At 44.6% G+C, this 27,320-nt stretch overlaps 1 protein-coding gene across 2 annotated transcripts; it reads left to right on the top strand.

Annotated features, from left to right (window-relative positions):
* The first annotated feature begins 323 nt into the window (after positions 1 to 323).
* On the top strand, positions 324 to 27,112 carry pik3c2a (phosphatidylinositol-4-phosphate 3-kinase, catalytic subunit type 2 alpha). 2 transcript variants are annotated; one of them, XM_047035070.1, is made up of 34 exons: positions 329 to 400; positions 3,395 to 3,479; positions 3,587 to 4,835; positions 9,549 to 9,649; positions 10,428 to 10,588; positions 13,741 to 13,861; positions 14,024 to 14,135; positions 14,608 to 14,687; positions 14,806 to 14,869; positions 15,071 to 15,217; positions 15,353 to 15,380; positions 15,504 to 15,744; positions 16,956 to 17,078; positions 17,212 to 17,379; positions 17,633 to 17,741; positions 17,930 to 18,072; positions 18,844 to 19,032; positions 19,773 to 19,866; positions 20,019 to 20,113; positions 20,202 to 20,382; positions 20,487 to 20,591; positions 21,281 to 21,373; positions 21,673 to 21,802; positions 21,977 to 22,113; positions 22,222 to 22,391; positions 22,550 to 22,706; positions 23,345 to 23,454; positions 23,774 to 23,981; positions 24,346 to 24,470; positions 24,739 to 24,856; positions 24,955 to 25,036; positions 25,236 to 25,345; positions 25,468 to 25,593; positions 25,687 to 27,112. In XM_047035070.1, the coding sequence occupies exons 3-34, from the start codon at positions 3,675 to 3,677 to the stop codon at positions 25,867 to 25,869; spliced, it is 5,172 nt and encodes a 1,723-aa protein (XP_046891026.1). In that variant the 5' UTR covers positions 329 to 400; positions 3,395 to 3,479; positions 3,587 to 3,674; the 3' UTR covers positions 25,870 to 27,112. The 2 variants fall into 2 exon arrangements, with proteins under 2 accessions (XP_046891027.1, XP_046891026.1); XM_047035071.1 differs by lacking the exon at positions 3,395 to 3,479 and having other exon boundaries at positions 324 to 400.
* Positions 27,113 to 27,320: the final 208 nt, after the last annotated feature.

Below are 27,320 nucleotides of genomic sequence, written 5' to 3'. Positions count from 1 at the left end.
TTTGTGTTCCAACGTTAATGTGAGTATGGAACAAATTACAAACAAATCGAGTGAATACATTGCTTAAACAATAGATGCAATTTAATATACAACAGTTTACACAGCAAATGTTATTGTGAAACAGAAGCGGTACTAATGTTTCAGGCACTCAAATAATAACATGAATACTGACATAACCAAAAGTTAATTATTCAAATATTCATTCTGTTCATCTGTTCATCACACAAAAAAAGTTATTTTGGCAACACTTTTTAAACACACGGTGACGCTGTTTCACAATTTTACCATGCCAAAAAAACAAACGTTCTACCTCAACAGGATCTGACGTTGTGTCTGCGCAAGTGAAGGGACAAAAATTGCTGCTGAGGGAAAATGGCTACAACTATCGTACCGCTAAAAGGTATGAAATTAAATGTGTTAATTTCAGATATTCATATGTAAAAGTTTAGAAATACCTTAAACATTAGAAATCTGATATATGTCCCGGTCATTTAGGCCTTGATTAAGCGTCAAAACAGTTTTTTCCTTCTTGAATTTCACTTTGTCAACTTGGCAGGTCTGTGTCTGTGTTTTAAATAATTGAATCTGTGTTGTTGTGCAAAGTTCGAACGACTAAGTATGACAAGAGACACATTTTAATGGCTAGTAGCTCATTATGTATACACGTTATACCCACGGCGATTTTTTTTTCTCGCATGCCATACTTTGTCTTTAAGGCTAGTAAAGTTTGCTGTGACAGTTCTGCGTTTCCTTCATAGTGATTACAAGTTGCTTGGTTCCATTAACTGCCATAAATCCAACTAGCTAGATGGTTCTTTGTGCTTAAATAGTTTTCTTGACAGCACACGTTAACTGTAATTTTGGTACATTCATTGGTTTTTATTTTTGACTGTTAGTGTCCTTAAGGCTAGCTATTTAAGGAAATTTGAGTTTTGTGGAAGCTAGGAATAATTTTTATGTAATAATATTTTCTGACTGGCCAGCAAAACAGTTCAATTGAAATTCGTATTTTTGATGCGATTTTGCTGTTATGATGGAAGTGTGGCATGGCTCATTTCTGTCTATGAAATAGGCATACTCGTAGATTGTTTGTGTATTTTGACGCCTGTACGAGGAGGTAATTAAAATGCAATTTCTTTTGAAGGCATGTCACTGCACATTGAGTAGCCTACGTATAGTGACCAACTGAAGAACCAGCTAATGCTCATGTGTCCCTCTAAATCTCTTAACAAGGGAGCTTCTCTTTTGCACACTAAATAGAAATGCAGCCCTTGGAAAATGTGTAGACAGTAGATGTGTGTGGATATGCAGTTGTTTTTTGGTATTGGATCATTGTATGTAGGCCTGTGTGTGGTTTTTGTTTAGCTTGAATCTATCTTCACTGCATTTGTTTGGGTAATCTGTTTAAATGGCCAGGTAAATATTCCTGGGTGAAAATCTGCATGGGTACAATTATATTGATGTCCTGACTTGAGTGGCAGGTGCATCCATTCAAAGCACACATGACCTGGTTACTTATTCCAGTCTTAAACATGTTGTTTTGTACTTTGAACGGATGTCCAGTGGTTTGTTAATGTTGCATATTGGTACATGATATACTCCTAAATGTGGTTTAATTTAGGAAATCATTCATGGGAAAAAGACAGTATTCCAAGTTAATTTGAGTGAATAAATGGTCTCTGAGAACTCAACATCCCATTTGCTTGAACCATCCTTAAATTATTCCAGTCCAGCCTACATTTCCACTTGAGATTTACAGTCAAGTAGCCTATATCTGTCTTCTACATACTTTAAGAAGGGAAACTAACGTTCTTTTGGGGACAGAATCAGATTGCTGAGGACAAAATATTCATTTTTATTTTCTCCAAGTTGACTTTATCAAAACAATTTTATTGCCTTATATGGACTTTGAAAACATGCCTGTCTTGAGGGCAGGACCTTTTGTTCAGAGGGTTAAGTTGACTTTTTCTTGTGATAGTCTAGGTTGTCAGTGGACATAGTCCCTGTCCACTTCACACATTTCGATGTACATTTGTCAACAATGCTAACCTACTTGGCTTGTGTTGATCACATTTAACAATATTGAACACCATAAGCCATAAAAGGAATGAATAAAGAGCAAACTATCATAACTACCAATATGACCTACCCAAAGATTGTTCAAAACCATCAAAGGGTGTATTTTAAGTAGACAAATGTTTGAGCTAAGCCTCTGCCAATATCTGGAGTTCCAGTTTCCCTAGGTTCCGATATTAGCACAGCTGATAAGACATGCTTTGGTTGCAGCACCCGCAATGCTAACAGAGAAACCCGTCTGGCTGACTTACACTCCAAATTCCTCAGCGCACAAAAGCACTAGGCTAGCTTGAGCCCAGGCACAGCCAGTCTTTGTCCCCACAATAGGAGGGGAAGCTCAGGAGAGACTGGTGAAGCCTTAGAAAAGGAGGTCAGACTGTGTGACTGTGAACTATTATAATTAATAGATAATAGTTGGAAAACACGAAACAATAAGTTATTTGAGGATCTTGAAGTGGGCACGCCTACATGTATACAAGCCTGTAGATCATTTGCAATTAGCCTGCAATGATTGGCACAGATCTGATGAGTATATCTTTTACTAGAACCATACTGGATGATTTCTTTACACTGAAAGACCCCTTTGAATTAGGTTCAGTCTAGTTGGAAGGACAAATACAGTTATTGGAAAGATTGAGCTCTTTCTGTCAACATGGAAGTAACTAGACTTGAGAGCTTATGGCATCAGATCTTGTTAGCTCCACATCTGTATTGGGAAATTGTTTTTCCAGTAATGACAGCAGCACAGAAAATAACAGATCTCCATCTACTGGATGGAGTGTTATGAAGTGTGGATGCCGTTTTAACCACGAACATTGCATAGAGTTAGATCTAGTTAGTTGCCCTTATTTACGGCTTTACTCCAATACCACTGACAGGCGTGAGCAGGCCAATTATCAATCAATAAGTCCCTGGAACTACACTACACTGATTGTGATCATACTGGAAAGCAAATGCTGGATAGCTGGTACTGAATAGTGAATAGTTGTGGGCTACTGCAACCCATGTGACAATCCCTGTGCAATTCAGGAACACTAAACTTTAACGGGCGTTTTAAGAACTCGCCTTTACCATGACGGGGCATTTTGTAAATATGGGTGTCATGAATTCTTGAGGCAGCGTGACTCAAACAGCCTTCAATTTCTCCCATCTGTTGTTGATAGATAGATGTTGACACCTCAGGGTGTGTGTTGGGGAAGCTTTAAAATGGGCCGTAATATTAGCCTAAATGTAAGTCAAGTGAGTTTAAGAAGCTGATGTGTTTTCTGCATAAAGAACATTTGATGTAGGCCCAATCCCATCTTCCCTTTCCCTGTAGAATAAGGAAAGCGGAAAATCTGGCATCATTTCCTCTTTTCCACTGTACGTCTGTCCTCCTCAATTCTGCACCTCGCGTCTCACAGGTGAATTCCATCTTTTTCTTTTCTCTTTTCCTTTGCTTCTTCTGCAGACTATTGGATTTGACATCAGCTTTAGTTTTGACCTGAAGTCTTCTTCTACCCTCTCCCAGGTGTTTGAATCTGGTCCTCCTGTACAGCCTCTTGACAACCACCACAGACCTTCAAGCTCCAGGTACATGGCTTCCTCAAGCTGACACCATGGCCCAGATATCCAGTGGTAATGGGATTAAGCTGGATGTACCCCAACCAAAGGGGGTTGTGGATAAGGAGGAAGCCCTTCGCATGGAGACGGAGGCCTTAGCAAGACTGCAACGGGAGAAGAGACACACACTACCAGCAGCAACATCTTCTTCCTCTTCGGCATCCACCAAACCCTTGTCGTCCACTAAATCTCTTTCCGCTGCTGCTGCTCCCAGACCCACTCCTCCCAGCAGCAGACCAGAGAAGGACCTCATCTTCTTCCCAGAGTCAGAGTTTAAAAAGAGGGCAGAGAAGGACAAGTTCCATGACATTGATGTGAACAAACTGACCAATGAGGAGCTGGAGAAGCTCCTTCTGGACGACACCTTTGGGGCCAACAGCAAGGCATCCCGCCCCTCCTCATTGCTCGGCTTCAACCTCAGCGCTTCCTTTCCGGGGGGGCACGTCTGTAACCCCTCTCCCTTCCAGAGCAGCCAGTGGACACCCGTGCTTTCCACACCTTCCAGCTCCAATGTGTCCTCTCCGTCCCACCCACAAGGTCCCATCTTCCCCTCTGCTCCTTTCCCCAAGCCTTCTTGCTCCTTCCAGAATGGCTTCTCCCCGGCAATGCCTCCCTTCATCAACATCAGTGTCCAGCAGTCCTCCTTCATGGGCTTTGCTCCCCTCCAGGCGGCAGCGCCCTTGGTCTTCCAGCAGCCCACGGTCACACCAGAGATGGCCAAACTCTTTGACAAGATCGCCAGCACTTCGGAATACTTGAAGAACGGGAGGTCGGCCAGCACAGACCTGGATTCGGCGCCCGCCAACACTGTTTCCCTCGCACCCAACCCGCCCCAGCCACCTGCCGATCCACCGAGCTCCAACCGATTTGAGTGGCTGGATCTTGACCCCCTCAACAAGCGCAAGGCCGAGAGTGAGGATACTCTCCAGGCCTCCGGGGGTGCAGTGACAAGAGTGGGAGGGCCCGCTAGTGACCCCTGGGACGCGGTGCTGCTCGAAGAGCCTGAGAATGTGGGTAACAGCAGCCCCTCCACTGAGGTGAAAGGGCAGCTCATGGCACGCGCTCAGCCTCGGAGGGCATCGACAGGGGCCGCCGTCACCAGGAGCCACTCGCTCAACATCCCAGGGACGTCCTCCCAGCACAAGCCAAACAATCAGGTACATCATTGGTCACTGTGTCTTTATCAAACAGTTCAAACTGTTTGTTTTACAAACGTCCCGACACAGAATACATTGGCAAACCTTAACACTAACCATCACATCTGAGTCAGTATAGCCCAAACCACTAGTTAATGGTGAAATTTAGAGGGACACATGAGCATTAGCTGGTTCTTCAGTGGGTCACTATACGTAGGCTACTCAATGTGCAGTGACATGCCTTCAAACGAAATTGCATTTTAATGACCCCTATCATTCTCGGACAGGCGTCAAAATACACAAACAATCTACGAGTATGCCTAATTCATAGACAGAAATGAGCCATGCCACACTTTCATAATAACAGCACCCAACCTACTGAACCCAATTATACCCCAATAAAAACATACCTTAGTGTTATAAAGTATGAAAGGCTTTATCTTTGAAGAAGACAGATGCAAAAGATACAGAAGTTACTCTCACTAAAGACTTCTCATCCTTCTTGTATTTGGGATAGGGCACAGAATACCATAACTGTCATGTTGCCTCCAAGTATCCATCTGTACTGAGCAGAGTTTATTAGAAACTACAGTATCTTAATGTAATGCACAATAACTCTATGCAGCCATGACTCTATACAGCCACGACTCTATACAGCCATGACATCTCTTTCTTTGTCGTGTACTGTTGCAATTTCTTTAATGTGCCCTGAGGGCTATGCTGTAAATTTCCTCAGAATGGTTGAACAAAGCTTGAACCTGCTGCTCTTTTAGTAATTGGGTGTTCATGTGACATTGCAGAAATCCTGCCTGTCTCATCGTGTAGCTTCGTGTCAGACCAGAATCCATGTTGCCTTTTCTCACAGAAGGCTGAAAATATTTTGAATGCACAAGACAAGGTTTTTACACCATCCGTTTGTCTACAATCTTGAATAGGAAACAAAACAACAATCAGCCTTGGCTCAGAAAAACACAGGGACAGATCAGTCCATTTCAGTTTCTCCACTTTTAAAGATTAAAGAGGAGTTTCTACATTTTAAGCTAGCACAGGCTTAATTGAGGCAATGCAGTATCATCACAAATCAGACTGAATGATGAGGAGTTAGATGATTCACGTCTTCATCATTAAATAACGCACAGTTATTTATATGCGCCTTAGGAAGCCCTGGGGATGTGGAGAGAAGCGTGCTGAATGATGCACTAGACCAAATGGGTTATAGCAGGATTCTGTGTAGTTACCGCTTGGTTTGTGGTCTGTGTGTCTACCGTCGATGTGTATCAAATGGCTCTTAAAATACCTGTGTACCTATAAGACTGGAAAAGCTTCACCTTTGTGTACAGATGGCGGATTGTTTTGTGTGTGTTCTGGTCTGGCTACTGTGTTGCATATAATCTGCCCAGGAAGATGCACTACACATCGGAGATGTCAAGTCTATTCTCAAACATTTTTTATCAGCGTGTTTATTTTGTCTGTGTTGTGTGTGTGTGTGTGTGTGCATCCGTATTCTGCCACACTATCTGCCTGCTTCCTGCCTGCCAGTTGAACAGACCGATTGCCAGGAGCAGGGTTGGTATAAGCAGGAGCAAGCCCATGCAACTCCCTGGTGCCCCCCCCAGCAACTCATCTAACAAGCCCCAGACTGGCTCAGCGCCACCACTCACGTTGCCATGACAACATGGTTCTCACGTAGGCCTGGCTTGTGCGTGTGTGTGTGTGTGTGTGCGTGAGTGGGCCAACCAGCACCCTTAACCAGCAGGGCCCGAAGCTGGTGTAGAGTTACTGTGCAGACTCCGACATCAGACACTCCTAGTCCCTGCCTTATGTCATCTAGCTCTAGCGTATCGACACTATCCGGTGCCACCCACACCACTCAAGCCAGAGTGCTGTTTGTTATTGTCATTACCCCTGAGATTAACAGTCTGAATGTTCAGTGGTTGGATGTAAGTAAACCCACTGTTGGCAACACTTGGCATTGGGTTTTTGAAAGAGGGTGGATTTGAGCCTTTGTATAAAACCCAAACAAATGATCTTGAACTTTGAAGTCCTCAGATTTTTTTTCTGTGAACTTTTTCTCTATGTTCCCGTCCAGTTCTGTTAAGTGTGTGTACCTACGCAAGCTAATACCATGGTTGGCCTTTAAATAATCATAGTCAAACAAACAACATGTTCTGCTCCAGCAGTCATGCCTCACAGCACAACATTTTGTCAGGCCAACTCCCCAAGCAGTCTGCGTCAAAAAGCTGAAAGGGCTACCCAGCATGGAGCGGGCTTCGACCCAGACTCCAGGGACAGCACCATCTGCTCTGCAGTGAGGACCGCTTCTCAGAAATTGTCACATTTTTATGCCCTGTCATCGTGCATACATTGTCACTGTTGTGCACACTTGTTATGCGTCTTTGTGTGCAGCCAGGCATTATGCATGCCTGTTGTAGATGGCCTACATTTTTGCACAGTCTTTGGGCAGTGAATTAGTGTATTAAAATTAGCATATGTAGGCCCATGTGAAAGATGTATGTGTGTATACAGTTTCTATTATTATATATAGGCTATAATATTATATATAGCCCACACACACATACACACACACACACTGTATATTAAACACACACACAAAGAGCTGAGATCTCTGAGCTGGAGACAACCTTTTAGCACTTTCCACTCAACAATTCAACAAGCGTTCCACACCTCTGCAAACTTCAGAAAACCACCGTCATTAAGTGCAATCATCTGGTAATTATAAGGCGTAATTATAACCACGTGTCCGACAAGTGTTCCATCATGCTTTTTATGAGAGGGAAGCTGCAAAGTGCCAGAAGCGGGCACATAGGCGACGCAGTGCTTGTGCAAACTCAGTCATTCACCTGATAAAACAGCTGTTTGTCTCGCCGCTTGCCACCTTTAGTCACAACAAACTGAAAGGCTATTGTGGAAAGACGGGAAGAGGAGTGGCCATAACTTGCAATGTCCTGTAGTGAACATGTGACTTGACTGTTTGGAGTCCTAGGTATTTCTTATCGAGAGGCCTCCCAGACCTAGAACGTTACACAAACCTTTATAACAATATACATGTTCAAAGTTCCTAGTGGAAGTAATAATCTGTAGATAAATAATAACTTATTGTTTGTAAATAGGAAGTTGGACTTACATGGGGGTTCCATTTTTCACATTCACTAGTCCCAGCTGGTATCAGAGCAAACTTTGATCTTAATACTGCATAATCGCCAAGATCTAGTCAAAAGGGCACACACTCTATAAGTAAAGCAATGTACAACATCATTGAGAATCTTCGAATAACAGTTTTAATCAGCATGTTGCTGACAGGTTTTGACTTCAGTGCAGTATGGGGAGACATTAGCGACCAACTCAGAAATGGACAGAGACTCTTTTTATGAAAAGATCAGAGTCGGAACAGTAGGCTGATAAAATGGTAGCAGAGAGGATGAATGATTTAGTTGGTGTGTGTGAGCCGGTCACATGGGCCAGCCCCGTCCCTTCAGGGACCAGTGACACTCTAGCCCAATAAACACCAGTCAGGACCCAGGATACGAAACAAAGGCTGGACTGTCCAACTGTACAGCCCGGTGTCTGGACTTGTGGACTGTGTGTGTGTGTGTGCTGAATCTGTGACTGTGCGTGTGTGAAACTGCTTTTAGGACTGTGTGTGTCAGCAATCTTTCTCTCTTTGGATTAGTGCCTCATTGTTTCTTCAAAAGCAAACCTCATGAATTGAACACAAACGCAGCTAATACGCTCAATGTCTCACCCTGCCAAGACATTGTGTTGCGTTATGCAGGTGGCCTATCGGAGCGACTGATCGCTCTTCTGGCCAAGCCTGTTCTGCAGGCTGATTGGTATATTTGGATCTGTTAATGTTAATAGCCCAAAACCTGTTTATCCCCCACAAATAAATCTCCATGATCTAAAATTGTTGACTGCTCCAAATTCAGTTGACAAATTAAAATGACCAGAAATGTATGATTTTTCATACAATCATAGCTCAGAAGTCACAAGGTGCCAGGTCAAGGTTCACTGACTTGGTGTACGTTTGAATGACTGAAAATCTGTGAACTATGACACTAGTAGCTGATGCTTTTCTGTTATCTCATGGAAGATAACAAACTTCTTTTGTGGACTTGTAGACGGACCTTTTATAAAAACATACCAGGCATTTTTCCCTCCATTTCCCACAGATTCTAATCAAAATCTATCTTTTGAGTGATGTTGCTGTGTTCCAATGGATGAATGGGCAGTTTTGCAGACCCGGTGTGAATCAGGAAGTGGACTTTTACTTGTCATTTCCTATTGGACAGGAAACACGTTCTTAGACCCAGTAGTCAGACCCTAGTAGAATGTGAGGTGTTCCTGTCAGCTTGCACACTGCCTCCAGGAATCCACAGTTCCCTGGGGCCTGTCCTAGTGTGCCTGTGTGTGAGTCGCCTGTCCTAGTCTTTGCCCTTACTGACATGTTTATTCACTTAGCAGGATTTATGGCTCCAAGGTCTTTATATAAAAAAAGCAATTTTTTGCATGCATCTTGAGAACATAACACTTCAGCCATTCAAACTACAAGCAAGACAACAGAAACTAAATTCATCTTGTTCAGCATGTAAAATGTTGACTTTTAATATCAAGGATGTTCTGGACAACTTCGGAATTTCCTCTTTGAGAATGTTTCGTGTGACCTGTTGCTCTGATCTGTTCATGCCTGCTCACCATTTCTCTATTGTCTTACAGCACAATAAGGGAAGTGACAAAGTACTCACCAAGTGCACCGCCCTGGAAGAAAAGGAAGCCCAAAACCTTGAAGTTGTAGCCTTCTGTGAAGACGTAGCAATGTAAGAATGTGTGTACATATGTGTGATACAACAGTATCATGAGTGCGTCTGTAACTAATCCCATATGACCATGTCCACAAATACTCTATGGTTTTTTGTGCACAGTCATACATGTTGAAAGGGCCTGTTGAATTGTTCCCTGTCTGTGCTTTGTCCCTTTGGGTGGAGCAATGATAAAGCTGTTAGGGGAATCTATCCCTGACAGGGTGATAAACCTCAACAGAGCCTCAGATCCACCCTATCTGTCACATCTGGCATGCTAAAGAATTTAACGTCACAGAGCATGACTACTAATAACTCTGATAAAGCATGGAAGAGAGAGGGCTTACCATCTGTCATTTCATTTGACTCTGAATATCTATTATTTAGTCATAGAGGCATTGGCTGATTTGAGTGTATTCCAAAAGAAAACAAAATGTTTGGCTGATAGTGGAACATTGGAACCCATAAGGAAATGCCTGGATAATTATATGATTATATTATAGGGTTTGTTTACTACTGCCTATGATGTAATCATTTCCGATAGTAATTACTGTCATTATATGTATTATCAGATATTCTAGTCACGGAAATGACAAGACGACGAAAGCAAACTGACAAAGCCTTAACCCCATGTGACTAAGATCTGAGGGGACTTGACAGGCCCGAGCAAAGCCCTCTCTTTAGTTGGACAAAGAGTTCCTCATTTCCTTAAACCTGTCCCATCTTCTCAGTTCTACACTTGTATGTAAAAGGAATTCCGCCTGTTGGTTGATATGGATCGATTCTAAACCCCCAGACTTAGGGCCAGGTTCCCTCATGACGACCCTGTGACAAACCCAGGGTATGTGCTGAGTGCCGTCATCCCCCAGAGAGATGGGGGCGGAGACAACGGCTGCAGCGTCAAGGTCTGCATCGAGATCTCTGACTCCCAGGAGCCTGTCACCTTCACCTGCGACGGTAAGGACCGGGTGTGTGTGTGTGTGTGTGCGGGTGGATATGGATGTTGTGCGCGTGTGAACGTTGTGCTAAGCTCTTACTAACCCTCCTTCGTTATTCAGCATCTCTTAACGAACCAAAATGGATGTCCTGGATGTCTATAAGTGTATTAGAGTATAAGTGAACCCCCAACATATCTGGCTTATAACCAAAATAAATGTGTCTCTGGCATCTACACTTTCTCTGTAGAGAAGTTGGAAAAAATGTCAGGCGTTTCCCCTCTGAGACTGCTTGAGATTGCAGATAAGAGACAACGGGGGAAAATATCTGAATTGCCTGCCCCCCTCCTCTTCCTTTTTTCTTTTTTTTTTTGGTGTGGGAAGAATGCCACGTTCCCTCTCTTCACAAAAGAAGGTTGTGCCCCAACCCTGGGTGTGTTGTTTTGGGCAAAGAGGTCCTCTGTTTTTTGTCCCCCATTGGCCAATTCTGCACAGACCTCTCCCTGGGGACACTGTTATTGGCTGACCCCTGGCACAAAGCCCCGCCTCCATGGGTTGCCCCTCCAATGCCAGTCTGTCTGACCCTGGCTCTACCCTCCTGTTTGTGACCATGTTTTTCATTGGCCTCTGGTCTACCTATCTCCCCTTGTGACCACGTTTTTTACTGGATTCTGGACTTAACTCTCTGTTCTTGTAGCTAATCTCAACCAAACTTTTGTGTGCAATTTTCCAAACTGTGACCAACTTCAGCTGGCTTTTCCCTGCCCCTCATTTCGGGTCCTAAAAATCCTGCAGAGGGCTCTAGCTGTGGGACTGTGGTCATGCTAGCAAAGTTATGCTTTTTAAAGTCATTATATTGCCTCCATTACAAACTTGAAATAAATATACGTACAGTATCAAAACGTGGCTTAGATAGTACTTTCTTGTCAAGCCAAGGTACATTTTTGCCTTTTTGAGAGATACGCACATCTTTTTATTAATAATGTCACTCTCCACTCCACTTTCCTCTGCAGTCAGGCTTGTGTGACCTGCAGTGTCTAGGTTCACTTCCTTGTCTCTACCCAGCTCTGCTGACCTAGATTGTTGTGTTTAGATCTCCAGATTGCCCACAATGGAGAAGCCAAGGTCGTGTATCTACACACAGGAACAATGAACCTCAGTTCCCCTTAAAAAATTGAATGAGAGAGAGAGGCCAGATTGAAGTTCACGCTCTCTCTCTCTGATGATCTCTTTTTGTGTTGTTCATTCAATTTCCGTTTCCCTCTCTCCTGTAATATGTCACCCTGCCTCGCTCAGGCCCACATCCACCGGCGTTTCTGCTTCCTCTCAGTAACGTATGGAAAAAAATGACACGGGAATGCACTTCCAGACTGCCAACACTAATCTACTCTCAGACTTGCTTAACAGCCAGGCCAGAAAGCCGCTGGCTTCATTTAAGATCGGGGAAGAGAAAGGGAGAGGTGCAGAGAGAGAGAGAGAGAGGGAGGTGAGAGAGGGAGGTGAGAGAGGGAGCAAGAGAGAGAGACAGAGAGAGACAGAGAGAGACAGAGAGAGACAGAGAGAGAGAGAGATCCTGCTCTCCCTCCTTTTTTCTTTCTTTGCTAGTTTTTCCCGTCATATTGGGCCACAAATTTGAGGTAGCTGATTCCTAGCATACCTTGGTGTGGAGTGAGGGGAGATCCTGGTTATTGGCAGCTTGCATCAGGAAGTAGCTGTGGGAATGATGGAGGGCCTGGGCAGGAACCTACTAAGTTGGGAATCTGCTATCAAATGAAACAAAAATCTGTTTTGAATATGTTCTTAATTTGTCTTCCCTTTTGTGTGTCTTTTGCTTGCTTGAATTTTTTTTGCTAAGTCTCTTGTTTTCACCTTCTCTTTCTGTCCTGATGATCCCTTGATAGACATGCAGCAGTAAAGCAGAAATGGTTTCCAAGCATTGACATTGTTCAAGTAAATACTTCCCGTTCCTTCTTTGTTGTTCCTATTTCAACAATAACACCTGAGGGCTCTGCTTTACCCTGCCAGAGTCGCCCCGGACCATGCACCTTTCTGGCAGCTGGTTGGACGTGAGCCTTGTATCGGTGTCACTCATTGACCGGTATTCCAGTACTTTGTTGCCTAGCCTCAGTGTTTTGCTAGTTGTAGTCCAATATTCGACGCATCCTTAAAAAGGTCACACTCATGTTGTATACAGCACCTAGTAATGGGCAAGGAGCAAAACCAGGTTTAAAAACACACTTGCCTACATTCCACTTTCCATTCCACTGTGAGTTGTGAGATTGTTATTACTGGATTTTGGGGTGGTCTGTTTTAGAAAAAGTGTGTGTGTGTGTGTGTGTTGGGCCCCCGCCAAGGACCCCTGCAAAACAGTCTGTTTTGTGTCAGGTTTCAGTCATTGCCAAATATTGCCTTAACAGGAAATGTTTCACATGTACATAAATATCTAAACATTTCCCCTATCCTCAAAACAATATTGTACTACCATTGGTCAAGATTCCCCATAAAATCTTGTAGTGAACCATTGTAATATGATTATGGTAATGATCTACAAAATAAATGTTGTAATATAAGGGGTCTTGAACAAAGTACAAAGTTTCCAATGTCCTCATCTCATGATGCAAAGAATAAAAAGCTAAATTTCAGTTTTTCCACATTAAATCACTATTAGATGACTTGTTTAGTTGGTCTGTGGTAAGTTTAACAGTTTTTTCTGTCTGGCCTGATACATTTTAATTGACCAATTTATTCCCTCTTTTTATCCCAATTAAAAACATCCAGTAAATCTAATTCAGGCCGAAATGACATCTCTGCATGTGGTTGTGGTGTTGTCTGTATCGCAGTATAGGAATTTAACAAAGATTTAGTCATCCCTAACATTCCCTACGCATTGGTGTGCAGCCCAGATCTGTAACTGGAACATGACAGATGATAAAATATATTAAACAAGTCCAATGACAATGAGAAGGCGTTCTGAGTGAAAGTTTTAATCACTATGAAAAGGGATTGCTGGCCGAAGCACAACAATAAAAAATGTCATTGTGAAAGACACATGCCACAAATCCGTATGGAAGGGCAATTATGTGTGTACAGTATGTGTGCCTGTGGGCTTGATTTAACACTCATGTTTCTATCCCTATACAACCCCACCCACCCTTCACTCCACCCTTTCCCTAGTGAGTTCTCCGGTGGAGCTGCTCATCATGCAGGCCCTGTGTTGGGTCCACGATGACCTCAGCCAGGTGGACATGAGCACCTACGTTCTCAAGGTCTGTGGCCAGGAGGAGGCGATGCAAAAGTAAGTTCAAGACCCATACACATGCTGCTTAGCACCACCATCACCAATACCCACTTCTATTCAGTAGAACACAGTCACAGATTTTGGCACCGTAATGTTTTCGGCAAGCCCTGGTACGCCAGTTGTCCTGTTGTGACTGTGGACCCCTGTTGTGCCCTACAGTAAGCACAGCCTGGGCAGTCACGAGTACGTCCAGAACTGCAGAAAGTGGGAGACTGAGATCAAACTGCAGCTGCTGTCCCGGAGCACCATGAGAAGGGACCTGGCACGCACGGTAACATCCCCCATCACACACACACAGCTTTCATTTAGTTCAAATACATACTTTACAGCCATTCAGACAAAACGGTATTATCTTTTTTTCAGTAGCAGTAGTATGGATCTGTTGGATCAGAAGTTGTCCATTTTGTCCTACACACCTGGGGCAATTAGTATTCATATTTCATGGGGTAAATCTAAACTTGAATTACAGTAGACCATCATGGCTACAGTGATGTAAAAGGTAATTGATGTAATTCCGGTAGCTGTTTACTGGAATAAACCTTGTTTGTGCATTGTGGGGCATTTTAAATGGAAGCACTACTGCTGCTGCACACAATATAGTGAAATGTTACAGTTATATGCCACTGGGATACGGACATGGCCTAGTTAGGGCATTTACCATTCCGCAGTATAGACCACACATACCTCACCCCAATCATACTACACCATACTCAGAGTACGTCATTGGTGTTCTGTACACCCAGGCGGAAGACGACTGCTCGGCTGTGGACCTGGAGAAGTACCTGGGTCAGGTGGAGAGGCCCTTTAAGGAGAACGTCACCAGGTAGGAACACATCTCCCTGCTCCGAGCACCCCAGTTTTTGGAACCCAATATGGTTGCTGGGACGGCACTTCATTGGTTAGATTTAACTCTACGTTTTTAATTCCTCTCTCTTTTCCAGACAAGGTCTGTCTGACTATCTGGAAGGCTATCACAATCAAGTTAACATCTGTCTGCAGAACGAGGTAAGTTTTTGGAGCTCAGTCCTCTTCTGATGCATTATCCCAGACCATCTAAGATGTGTGCCAGTGGTTAGTTTTTGGTTCACACACAGTAGCAAACCTTGAGAGTCTTTGAAGACATGCTCTCTGATAATGACACGTCATGTGCTTTTAACGGACACACGCTCAAACCCAGGCTGAACCCTGCCTCCCTGTGCCCCTCAGAGTACTCAGTATAAGACAGTGGAGAGGGTGGTGCAGACGGTAAAGAACCTGTGCTGTGCCCTGGACGAGGTGGAGACTCAGGCCATCACCGAGGCCGCCAAGAGAGTCAAGCGCTCGGTCAACCTCCCCAGGACTCGCTCTCCTGAGGTGGATAACACGGCTCTTTTTCTTTGTCTCTCTTTGCGCTTCTCTCAATTTGAAACAACATATACATTTCCGTCGACATAGTTGCCGACGGAAGTGATCTGATTCACGGAATAATTGTTTATGTTCCTCTTGCAGACTGGCTCCACAAGCGGCTCCGCAAATGGTAGTTGCTAAAATAACTTAAATAAATACGACACATACTATTGCACACTCACACATACAGACCACTTGTTTGTATTGGTTTACTTTAACCCCAACCCCCTCTCTCTCCCCCCCCCCCTCACAGGTCACGTCAGTCCCATAGAAGAGAGCATGGCCATGCTGACCGAGGCCGTCTACGACGTCTCCAATCTCTACCTGCGCTCCTTCTGCCCTCCCTCCTCCTCCATGAGCTCCTCCTCCACCCAGAACACTGAGGGAAAGGAGCAAGCAGAAGAGCGGAGCAGTAAAGAGGCGTCGGGAACCACGGACCACCTGCAGTTCACGCTGTTCGCCATGCATGGCATACCCACCAACTGGGTCAGCAGGTGAGCATCTAGTGCCCCCCCCCCCCCCCCTCCCCCACTGCTCTGGCATAGTGGTATTGTTAGCTAAACAACAATTCTCCTAATGAATCTTCAATTGTATTTGTTAGAGTAGGCCACTTTACCATATACTCTCAACATTTCAATATCGTTTTTGTGTTCCAAATGAGCTGTCATTCTATATGCAGTTTACAAAGCTCCGTTCTGAAATGTTCCGGAAGACTGGAGTATCAGTCTACGCTATCTGTCAGGTTACTCTGCCAGATTTCATCCAGTCAGCTCGTTGTTTACACCCCAACTTTTTACTTTTAAAGTGACCTCTTTTTTTAGTGGTAGGTCCTGAATTGTTCCTGTATCATCCTTAAAATCTGACCCTTTATTGCTATTGATTCTAGTATGGTGTAGTACACTTATGGGGATTTGGTTGTTTTAGATGATAGAGTCTTTATTTAGAGTGAGGTTGAAAGTAGACATCAACTCCTCACAGCACTGATTCTCCACCTCTGTCTTGAACTTTTTGAGCATCTCCAGTGTTGTTCCTCGCATCCGTCACCGTATCAACTTCCACCCCCAGACATCATCTCCTGTGTCTGCAGTATAAGCTTGCCAATGTTTCCATTCACAGAACACTGTTCGCCCCATAAGGGAGACCGGGGAGTGACGCATTCTTGTCCCCATCCAAGGTGCATGACAGAACTCATGGTTATTTTATGGTTGACCAAGTAGACCCTTAAAGAACCCAGCAAGGAACTGGTTTAACTGACTATTTCCTATGATCCTTCCAAGCGGGGGCTTCAGCCAAGAGCTATTTTTGCCAACCGGAACGTTTTCCGTACCAAAAAGAGAGCTTCCGAAAAAATATTTTGTCTCTCGCAATTCCCAAAACAGTTCCTCAATCAACAACAAGACTGCCTTCCAAAAATACTGCATGGCTGTAATCGTCCACCGACTCATGGTTTCAGTGCTGTCCTCTCTTTGGGGTTTCAGTCTATCACACTGACTGGAATTTTATTTATGTTGACAGTGTGTCACAGTCGGCACTTATTTCCGTCCGCGTGCCATACAAACAGCTGGAATTGATCACTGTGAAATATTTTCTAATAACATAGTCATCATTTCCACATCCTTTCTCTCATATTGCATTTGAACATAACCTGCTTTGGAATTCAGTTTTGTGGGCTCCATTGTAAATAGATTTGTCTTTTCTCTTGCAGCTATGAGAAGTACTACCTGATGTGTGCCCTCACACACAACGGCAGGAACCTGTTCAAACCAGTCCAATCCAAGAAAGTTGGCACCTACAAAAGTTTCTTCTACCACATCAAATGGGATGAACTGTAAGAGAACCACAACTGTGCTCCTTTATCACACTATACCTCGGATTTCAGGCAATACTTTTTGTCCTTCCCTGTTTCTCTCAAGCCATCCTCTCACCATGCCACACTCTCCCTCTTCCCCCTTCTCCTGCAGGATCAACTTCCCCATTGCCGTGGCCTTGCTACCCTTGGAGTCCATGCTGAGTCTCTCCCTGTTTGGGGTCCTCAACCAGAATGCCGGCAGCTCCCCCGACTCCAACAAGCAGCGCAAGGGTCCAGAGCTGCTGGCCAGAGTCTCCATGCCTCTGTTTGATTTCAGACGGTAATGGATGCCACATTTTACTGTGTGTTTGTGTTGTTTATGTCTGTTAGTTGTCTGTTAATTGCGTAACTGCTGCCTTAATAAATGTTGGCGGTTTGTCTGTGTGTGTGTGAGTCGAGTGAGTGTCGGTCTGTGTGTGAATGCCTGTGGATTGTAAAAGCCACATTAGTGCCTTTTGAACGCAAGTGATGTAAGCTATGTCTGCAAAATGTTCTTCAACATTCTTTGTTTGTATGTGTTCCATGTATTCCAGTGTGCTGGCGAGGGGAACTAAGCTGCTGTGTCTGTGGACGTCTCCAGAGAGCTCCTCTGCAGCCAGCACCGGCAGGAGGAAGAACCTGGCTGAGAGGATCATACTGCAGGTAGACGCTGTGTGCAGCTAAGCCACAGCTTTCTAGAATTGACAGTAGAGTGGAGTAGCACTTTATTGATTTCTGGGGGAATTTGCAGTGTTACAGTAGGAGAGGTAACTGTAAAATATCCCCCCCACCTCAACATGTTTTTACTTCTCAGCGTTACTGGTTCTTTCCCACTTCCCACTCCTCCTCAGGTGGACTTCCCTAGCCCGGTGGTGGATGTGCTGTACGTGGGGCCTCCAGAGACCCCCTGTCCAGACCTGGACACCCTGGAGGAGTTGGACCCTGACCTGCGTCGCAAAATTGAAAAGCTCTGCAGCCGAGCCTCGACCTTTGGGTACGACACGCAAGCACACACGCATATACACCGATTAACCATCACATTATGACCACTGACAAGTGAAGTGAATAACACTGATTATCTCGTTATCATGGCACCTGGTAGTGGATGGGATATCAGAAGTATCAGAAGTGTATCGTTTTCAGTACTGGTATGTTGGTGGTTTAAGTCAAGGAAAGAATAATAATTGTATCTTAACTGCAGTGCAACCTTATTAACCATGTGAAAGTCAAACATTTCATCCCAAAACCTGCTCAATGCTCCTCCTCAGGACAGAAAGTAACATGACGTAGTTAGGACAACATTCTACCACTGATGGTTACTTATCAAGGCACAGGTGGAATTCAGTGGAAGATTATCAGCTTCACCATACCACCAGGAGTCACAATAAACATTAGTACATCCAACTTTCTGTTTAATGTCAACAACTACTCTTGTATTTAAAGGACCTAGGTGCTTTTCAGACTATCAAACTATCAATAAACCTTAAGTTCAAGTCTTGTTGAGTAACCTCTGGTTCTGGTTAGGGTAAGTGCATAGTTACTAGTGTAGTTAGTTGATAGTTTGTTGAGTATTTTGGGAGATAAATCCACAATCATAGTTTCCCAAGCAACATACTCCATCAAGCTGAGCTAAAAGTACATTTCTGTATTTGGGCTGTTTTGAATGTTTCATTCCAACAGCCTTATCATATGAGACCTCTCTCTATCTCCTCTCTCCACCCCCTCCCCCTTCTTCCACCTCCCTCTCCTCCACCTCTGCTCCTAGGTTGACACGAGCGGACCGCCAGCTCCTGTGGGACCAGCGGCTCCACTGTGGGAAGTACATATCCAGTCTGCCCAAGGTGCTGGCTAGCGCCCCCAGCTGGGACTGGGGCAGCATGACAGAGATCCACGCTCTCCTGCACCACTGGCCTCCCCTGACCCCAGTCTCTGCTCTGGAGCTGCTTGACTCCAAGTATGTTCAAACACTCACACATACACACAGGGAGTGTGCACAGGCTTGCGTAACTATGTCGTAGGTCAGTATCTATCTGGCACTTGAATAGAACTATGTTCTGAAGCTAGGTGATTTAGATGTCCTAGGATGAGGACTACTAAACGCTTTTGTGCTCTGCTTTACTCTACTTTGTTTTAGGCTTCTCTGTTCTCCTCTTCCCTCTCCTCCTATCTCCTCTACTTTCAATGTGTGTGGAAAAAAAAAGTTTCTTAAGGTTTGAAACAAAAGTTACAAAACGATATTTTCCGAAAGGTAAAAAAAAAAAAAAAAGGTTTCTAAAAAGTTTTCAATAAAAGGTTTGGAGCAGCGCATAACACATAGCAGCACTTGTAATTGGTAGCCTATTTCATAGTTTATGGAATTTAAAGCTAGCGCTAAATGTAATATGTTTCACTCGCCTTGTGCTTTAAACGTGTTGAACCACTGCATTTTATATTGTTATGGTCTATTGTCCCGCAGTCGACCCAAAGTCTGTGTTGAACTGTCCCAGACATCTAGTCTGTGTTGAACTGTCCCAGACATCTAGTATGTGTTGAGCTGTCCCAGACATCTAGTCTGTGTTGAACTGTCCCAGACATCTAGTCTGTGTTGAATTGTTCCAGATATCTTCTTCATCGATGACGGGACGCCGTTAATTTTGAGCCCTGCACAGACACACACTGTACATAAGACTGTACCCTTTCCTCCTTCACCTGTAGGTTTGCCGACACTGAGGTGCGGAGAGTAGCAGTCAGTTGGATTGAGTCCAGCAGTGATGATGAACTAGCCGACTACCTCCCTCAGTTAGTGCAGGTAAACAATCCACACACGTACACATCCGAGGTTGTATCACGACTGAAACATCAAGAACTTACCTTGAAACCCACTTAACACTCTCGCCTGCAGTGCCCCAAACTTGAGTCACCCATAAGGACCCTCTTTTACCTCTTGTTATTGGTCTGCAGGCATTGAAGTTTGAGTGTCACCTGAACAACGCCCTGGTGATGTTCCTGCTGTCCCGGGCCCAAGGCAACATCAACATAGCCCACTATCTCTACTGGTACGCCTCTGTTCTCTCTGTCTCTCACAAGCTGACGTACGACAGAGCTTGAACTGCTCTTGTGAATTCTCTCCCGGTTCTCCTCCAGGCTGCTGAGGGACGCAGTGCAAGACCCTGCCTTCGGCCGGCGCTACGACCAGGTGCTCGGGGCGCTGCTGAACCTGTGCGGGGCGGGGCTCAGGGAGGAGCTGAACAAGCAGACCAGCCTGGTCACCTTGTTAGGGGCGCTGGCCGAGAAGGTCCGGCAGGCTGGGGGGTCGGCGCGACAGGTGCGTAGGGGTGTGGAGAGAAGAGGGTGCAGGATTATATGTGTATTTACTGTGTTTGCCATACGTGGGCACCTACTGAAGTACCTATCAACATGTGTGTTCAGGTGGTGCTCCAGGAGGGTCTGGAGAGGGTCCAGTCGTTCTTCCAGAGGAACAGTTGCAGACTGCCCCTCAGCCCCAGCCTGGTGGCCAAAGAGCTCAACATGAAGGTGGGCCTGCATCAACAACCCACACACTTGAGAGTCAACCATAACCAACCACAATTCTTCCTCGGCCCGAACACTAAAGCCATATCACTGTTGCACACAACTGTGGTTTTACACTGGAGACTAATATGGCCAATGGCTGACGTTAAGCTGAATGTGTAGAACTTCTATCTTTGTAAGAATCAGGAATCCCACCACATCGTAGACTTTTGTTACAAAACACTCAAAAAATAAATAATATTCTGCCCCATTTAAAGTTGTATGAAGAGATTGTACCATTAAAATCCATAAAACAACTTCAGGTGTTGTAGTGACTTACCAAGTCTTGTCAAGTACAAACCCCCTCCACCTAGACGACCGGTGCTTTTACAGTTGGACAGGCTTACCTTGGAAGAATGTGTAGGAATGTGGAAATGTTCCTCCTGTCCTGGCTTGCAACTCCTGTCTCTTTCTGTGGGAGCATTCTGCTCCATCAGCACTGTTCCTCAATGTTTCCTCCAGCTGTGTGTGTACGTGCGTGTGTATGTGGAGATGACCCCGATCTCGCAAGATCAGGCTCTCTTGGCCCAAATACTAGAATCCCACCTTTGTCTCTCAAAAGCAGGCCAGTACTCCAGGGCTAAGACTTGTGTAACTAACCACACGTTTCTCTCACCCCCTCTACGTGTGTGTGTGCACGCGCGTGTAAACAGTCCTGCTCCTTCTTCAACTCCAACGCCGTGCCCCTGAGGTTGGCACTGGTGAACGCTGACCCCCTGGGAGAGGAGATCAACGTCATGTTCAAGGTGGGAGGCAGTTTAGGAAAGACACCCCAGAACTTACCAGACAGACTGTGTGTGTGGATAGAACAAGTCTACTAGTTATAACATTTTTTTTGTGGCAGTCTTGTGTTGGAGCTGTCTTTCATCATGTCTCATGTCTCAATTGATATGATCATTGGGCTAGCCTACATCTGTTTATGGTTTACTTTGGGTCTCCAAATGTATACTGCGCCACCAAGTGGCACAAATTAAGCATGGCGGTTGACAAATGCAGCAGAGGGATGTTTATAAATTACAAATATCATTTGTATGTGTCTTATCAGGTGGGAGAAGACCTGAGACAAGACATGCTGGCCCTGCAGATGATAAAGATCATGGACCGTATCTGGCTACAGGAAGGACTGGACCTCCGCATTGTCAACTTCAAATGCATCTCCACTGGCAAAGACAAAGGTAACCCATACGCTGACACACACACAGACACACACACACTCACACACATTTAGTCATTTAGCAGACACTCTTATCCAGAGCGACTTATAGTAAGACACACACACACACTCACATCACACCAAAATACAGGACTCATGTTCTTCAAGTATTCCTTTATTTGTGCGTGTGTTTCAGGTATGGTGGAGCTGGTGCCGTCTTCAGACACGCTTAGAAAGATTCAGGTGGAGTACGGCGTGACGGGCTCCTTCAAAGACAAGCCTCTGGCCGAGTGGCTCCGCAAGTACAACCCTGCTGAGGACGAGTATGAAAAGGTGCAACCGTGAAGCCTTTAGGGACCCAGACAACAGTGAGCACAGCTTCTGCAAGGCTGAGCATCGTACTGAAAGACGAACCTGCCCCTTTCTCTCTGGTCCCACCAGGCGTCCGAGAACTTCATCTACTCTTGCGCAGGCTGCTGCGTGGCCACCTATGTGCTGGGCATCTGCGACCGCCACAACGACAACATCATGCTGCGATCCACCGGCCACATGTTCCACATCGACTTTGGCAAGTTCCTAGGACACGCCCAGATGTTCGGCAGTTTCAAGAGGTGCGTTTTCCGTCTCCCGTGTATGGATGTGGTTTCCGCGTGTGTGCGCGTTGTGCCCGCAAGTCTTCGACTGTTACATTAGACACAAGGTGACAGTGTCTTTTTCTCTCTCTGTCTTTCGGTCTCTCTTTCCCTTGCCGTTGTTCTCATGCTCCCAGGGATCGCGCTCCTTTCGTGCTGACCTCCGACATGGCCTACGTCATTAACGGGGGGGAGAGGCCTACCAGCCGCTTCCAGCTGTTCATAGACTTGTGCTCCCAGGCCTACAATCTTATCAGGAAACACTCGGGCCTCTTCCTCAACCTCCTCTCTCTGGTGAGACCCCAGTCAATGCCTTCCATCTTCTCCCATTTTCCCTCCATTTTTCTTTTATGACTCAGTCTTTTGTCCTTATGTCTGTCTTTCTCTCTATCTTATATCCTACCTATCACTCTGTGACCCCACAAAGTTTTCTTCTGTGGTGGTATTATAGCACAACATTTTGTACAGCCATAATGGAAGAGGTAAAAAAAAAAAAAAAAAAGATTGAATAAAGACTTCTGTCTGGCATCCAGCTGTACAGTGTTCTCATGTTCTGCCTGATGATTGTGGCCCAGTAAAAAAGCCCCTTATTCAGTTACATTTAAATAACCAGGATAACAGATGCTTTGGTGTTGCCCTGGAAATTTCCTTTTGTTGAGCCATGATAGTAAATGGCCTCTCTGTATGCCGAGGGATTCCTTGAGCTTACTCTAGCAGTGTGTACAGCTCCTTAAATCATTCAGGTTTATGACCCAATTTTACCGTCAGACACTTTCAGAGTACACACATAGCTGTTGTATGGGGCGGGCTACAAACTGGGTTTGTATTTCCTTAAAATATGCTCTACATCGTGAACTAGTATGTGCTGTGAGGTTAATAATATCAACCTATATTCAGTATCTGTTGATAATTTGTTTGTCTGTGCATGTCAGATGACACAGTCAGGCCTACCAGAGCTGACAGGCTCTCAGGACCTCAAGTACGTGTATGACGCTCTTCAGCCACAGACCACAGATGCCGAAGCCACGATCTTCTTCACAAGGTACTACCTTAGTCACCAACAGAGGGCAGCACAACTATAGAGAAAAGAAAGCAGAGAGACAGTATATCACGTTACAACAACAAAGTTGTCATTTGATGGTCTGCTAAGGGCTTGTTTTCAGAATAAGTACAACATTTTGTTTGAAAGTCTGGTCAACAGCCAGTGTTTTGCACTGTGACAAACTGCTGAGGTACTGAACCATACATACTTTGTTTTCTTGATTTCTCATCTCTACATCCATCTCTATTTCCCGCTCTTCTCCCCCTATCTATCGCTCTCTCTCTCTCATTTTTCTTCTCTCCATTTTCCCAATCCCCAGGTTGATAGAGTCCAGTTTGGGCAGCATGGCCACAAAGTTCAACTTCTTCATCCACAACCTGGCCCAGCTGCGTTTTTCTGGCCTGCCGTCCAATGACGAGCCCATACTATCCTTCTCGCCCAAGACCTACACGCTCAAGCAGGAAGGGCGCATCCGTGACGCCTGCATCTTCTCCTTTCAGAAGAGATACAACCCTGACAAGCATTACGTCAGTGCTCACACCTCGGCTTGTGCTTTCAGTTGTACATGTAGGACAAGGGCTAGCTAGGCTAACAACTTGTCCTTATTATGTGGAAAACATCACCAATTATTCTTGTAGGTTAATTATGTTTCATGAGCCATAACACTGATGTCACTGTGTTCAAATATGGAAAACCAAACAACCAAATTAAATTCCGGAAGTAAACAAACTTGCAGGAGGGCAGGTTTATGAAAAGATAACAGGCCCATATACTGTATGAGGGTTGTTAATAGATTTTTATGGCTTCAAATATGTTTGGGGTGGTTTTTCCCCCCACCCCTCGCCTCTTTGCCCTTTCCACTCATGCTGCGTTCCTGTTCTCCTGCTTCAGACCTATGTGGTGAGGATCCTGAGGGAGAGCCAGGGTGAGCCCCAGTTTGTCTTCCGCACTTTCGACGAGTTCCAGGAGCTCCACAACAAGCTGTCCATCCTCTTCCCTCTTTGGAAGCTGCCAGGGTACGATCCAACCATCTCTAGTTCACATGTCCTCTGTCGTGGTTCTCTGTGGGAACTCCCAACAGTGAAATCTTAAAATACTCCATTACGTCCGCAAATACGGTTTTGGACTCGAGGAAACTTAAATATAATGTACACTTTTTGACTGCACATACAGTATTCTTAAATGTCATTACAATTCTTAACTTTGAAATAACAAGGAGTAATGTTTTTTTAAGTAAGTCAACCTTTCTTGGTTACAAGTCCTTCCCAACCCTGCCTTCTACAGGTTCCCTAATAGGATGGTGCTGGGCCGCACTCATATCAAGGATGTGGCTTCCAAGAGGAAAGTGGAACTCAACAGCTATGTCCACAACCTAATGAGGAGCTCCACAGAGGTCACCCAGGTGACCAATAATTAACACACACACACACTCACACACACACACGGGCCATCAATCTCAGCAATGTTGACATCACACTGAGCCTCATTCTTCTTTTCCAGTGTGACCTCATATACACGTTCTTTCATCCCATTGCGAGAGATGACAAAACGGAAGGGTTCGAGGCCACACCCAAAGCACTAGGCAAGTCACTCGCTCATCGGTTTGAATCCCCACCAAACTATAAGGGATATCCTTGTTGTACTATTTAACAATGTTTATGTTGACTTAATAGACCTATGGTATCTCCAGAATAAATATATTCCCTCAATTAAAATGTCCTTAGTTTAATTTGTCTTATCCCTTGTACTTATCTTAGTCTTTTATGTATCTTTTCCAATAGAGCCACCACCATTGAGTCCCACCTCAGGGAGAGTGGAAGGGGAGGTGAAGCTGTCCGTGTCCTACAGGAACAGCACTCTCTTCATCATGGTCATGCACATTAAAGACCTGGTGAGAAGGGCCACCCCTGTCATCAGTCCCTCATCACTACCCGATTGTATTAAACCCTACTCCATTTACTACGTTGATATGTTCTTCTGTCAATTTTTTGGGGGGGCTCATTCTTCACCTAGGTCTCTGAAGATGGAACGGACCCTAACCCCTATGTGAAGACCTACCTGCTTCCAGACCCACACAAGACTTCCAAACGCAAGACAAAGATCTCCAGAAAGACAAGGAATCCCACTTTCAATGAAATGGTAAGGGAACGGATGTGGGTACATAAGTAGGTGTGCTGATTGTGTCTGTGTCTTGCTAGTTGCTGTTGCTGATGCTTACTTTCTCCTCCGCAGCTGGTGTACAGCGGCTACAGCAAGGAGTCGCTGGGTCTGCGGGAGCTCCAACTGAGCGTGCTCAGTGCAGAGTCTCTGAGAGAGAACTGCTACCTGGGCGGCGTCACGCTCAAAGTCAAAGACTTTGACCTCACCAAGGAGACGGTCAAGTGGTACAAGCTGACCGCCGTCCCCTACTTCTAGACTCCACTTGGGAACAACCATGGCTATTGTGTCTCTGAGCACTCCCAGCTCCTACACCCATATGTGGGCAACGGATCAGGCCGGATGACCCCTTCCCCAGTGGGGAGCTTCAAAACCTCCACTCCCTTCTAGCCTCACCTTACTTCTTACAGTCTCCCTCCCTCTCTCTCTCTGTCCGTTTCACTAATCAAGGTTGTTTCTGTGTAAAACAGTCTCCACTTATTTTTCTGTTCTTAAACTATAACAGAGAGCTGTAATGTTTTGTACATTTTGAAATTAGAGGACCAAAATGGCTTACTTTCAGAAGAGTATATACGGACTGACAAGTTTATTTTTTAAAAAGGGGCTAAAAATGTTTTACATTTTACTTTTTCTACTTAGATACATAGAAAGCTTCTGGGTTTCCTACTAAACCGAGAAGTCGAGGTAGCAGTGAGTGTTCTGAAAACCACCTATGAAAAGAAAAAGAAATACCTGACCTTATGTTTCCCAATCATGTGCCAAAACATGGTGGCAAACCACTGTCCCATCAGAAGAACTGAATAGGGAGCCTTGTTTGGGCTCACAACCATCTTTGCTCCACTTAGTATTGCAATATAGTTTATGAATTTTGGGACATCCCAACTCAAATGAAAATTGATATCATGTGAAGAGATGTCAGCTGTTCTTCCAGTACGAGTCTGATAGTGGACCAGAATGAGGTGTTGTAGAATGGTGAACTAGTGCACACTACCAAGTGTTTTCAATGTTATTCTACTTGAGTCTTTTCACAGCACACTTTTTAGAGATTTGTATCATCTACACCCTTGCCTGTGCATTTCATAGCATATGACAAAGTTGCCTTTTAATACTGGTCTTAACTCTACCTGGTAATAACTACAAATCAGCTAAGTGACTGTGGGATACAGCAAGCTGATCTTAGAACTTCATGATCTCAAGCTGTCAACAAAAAAGGGAATAAACTCCAGAGATGTGTTACTGCTTCTCGGCTAACTACCAATCTTAAGAAATAAAGAATTTGTATGGGTTTTAAAGAGAATGTCAAGAAGTACAATGATATGCATCACTCACACATTATGAATAGTGACTTGATCCACTGTTTTAGTGACTGTAAAAAGACAAACAATCTGAGTTCGTAATAACCTGACCAGTTATTTATTCTTAATTGGTGACTTAACCTGAATGGATCAGTGTGTACTGTAATACTTTTCATCAAACGAATTAAATGTTTTTTTGAACAATGTTTTTGTGTCTGTGTGCTGTTTTATAATAATGTTGCAAAAACAGGCATAACATTAAATTAATATAGCTAAACCAGTCTATACATGTCACATTCATGCACATTCTGACCCAGTGGACAAAGATGTTAGGACGAGGAGGACTGGAATGATTTGATTCCTGAAGTGTAAACAAATGCAACGTAGTTAGGTACATATAAGACCTATAGACTG

This window comes from Hypomesus transpacificus, chromosome 14, assembly GCF_021917145.1.
Source record: "Hypomesus transpacificus isolate Combined female chromosome 14, fHypTra1, whole genome shotgun sequence".
In the NCBI taxonomy this organism is placed as follows: domain Eukaryota; kingdom Metazoa; phylum Chordata; class Actinopteri; order Osmeriformes; family Osmeridae; genus Hypomesus; species Hypomesus transpacificus.
The sequence above is the reverse complement of the archived record's forward strand: the minus strand, read 5'-3'. Positions and strand labels throughout refer to the sequence as shown.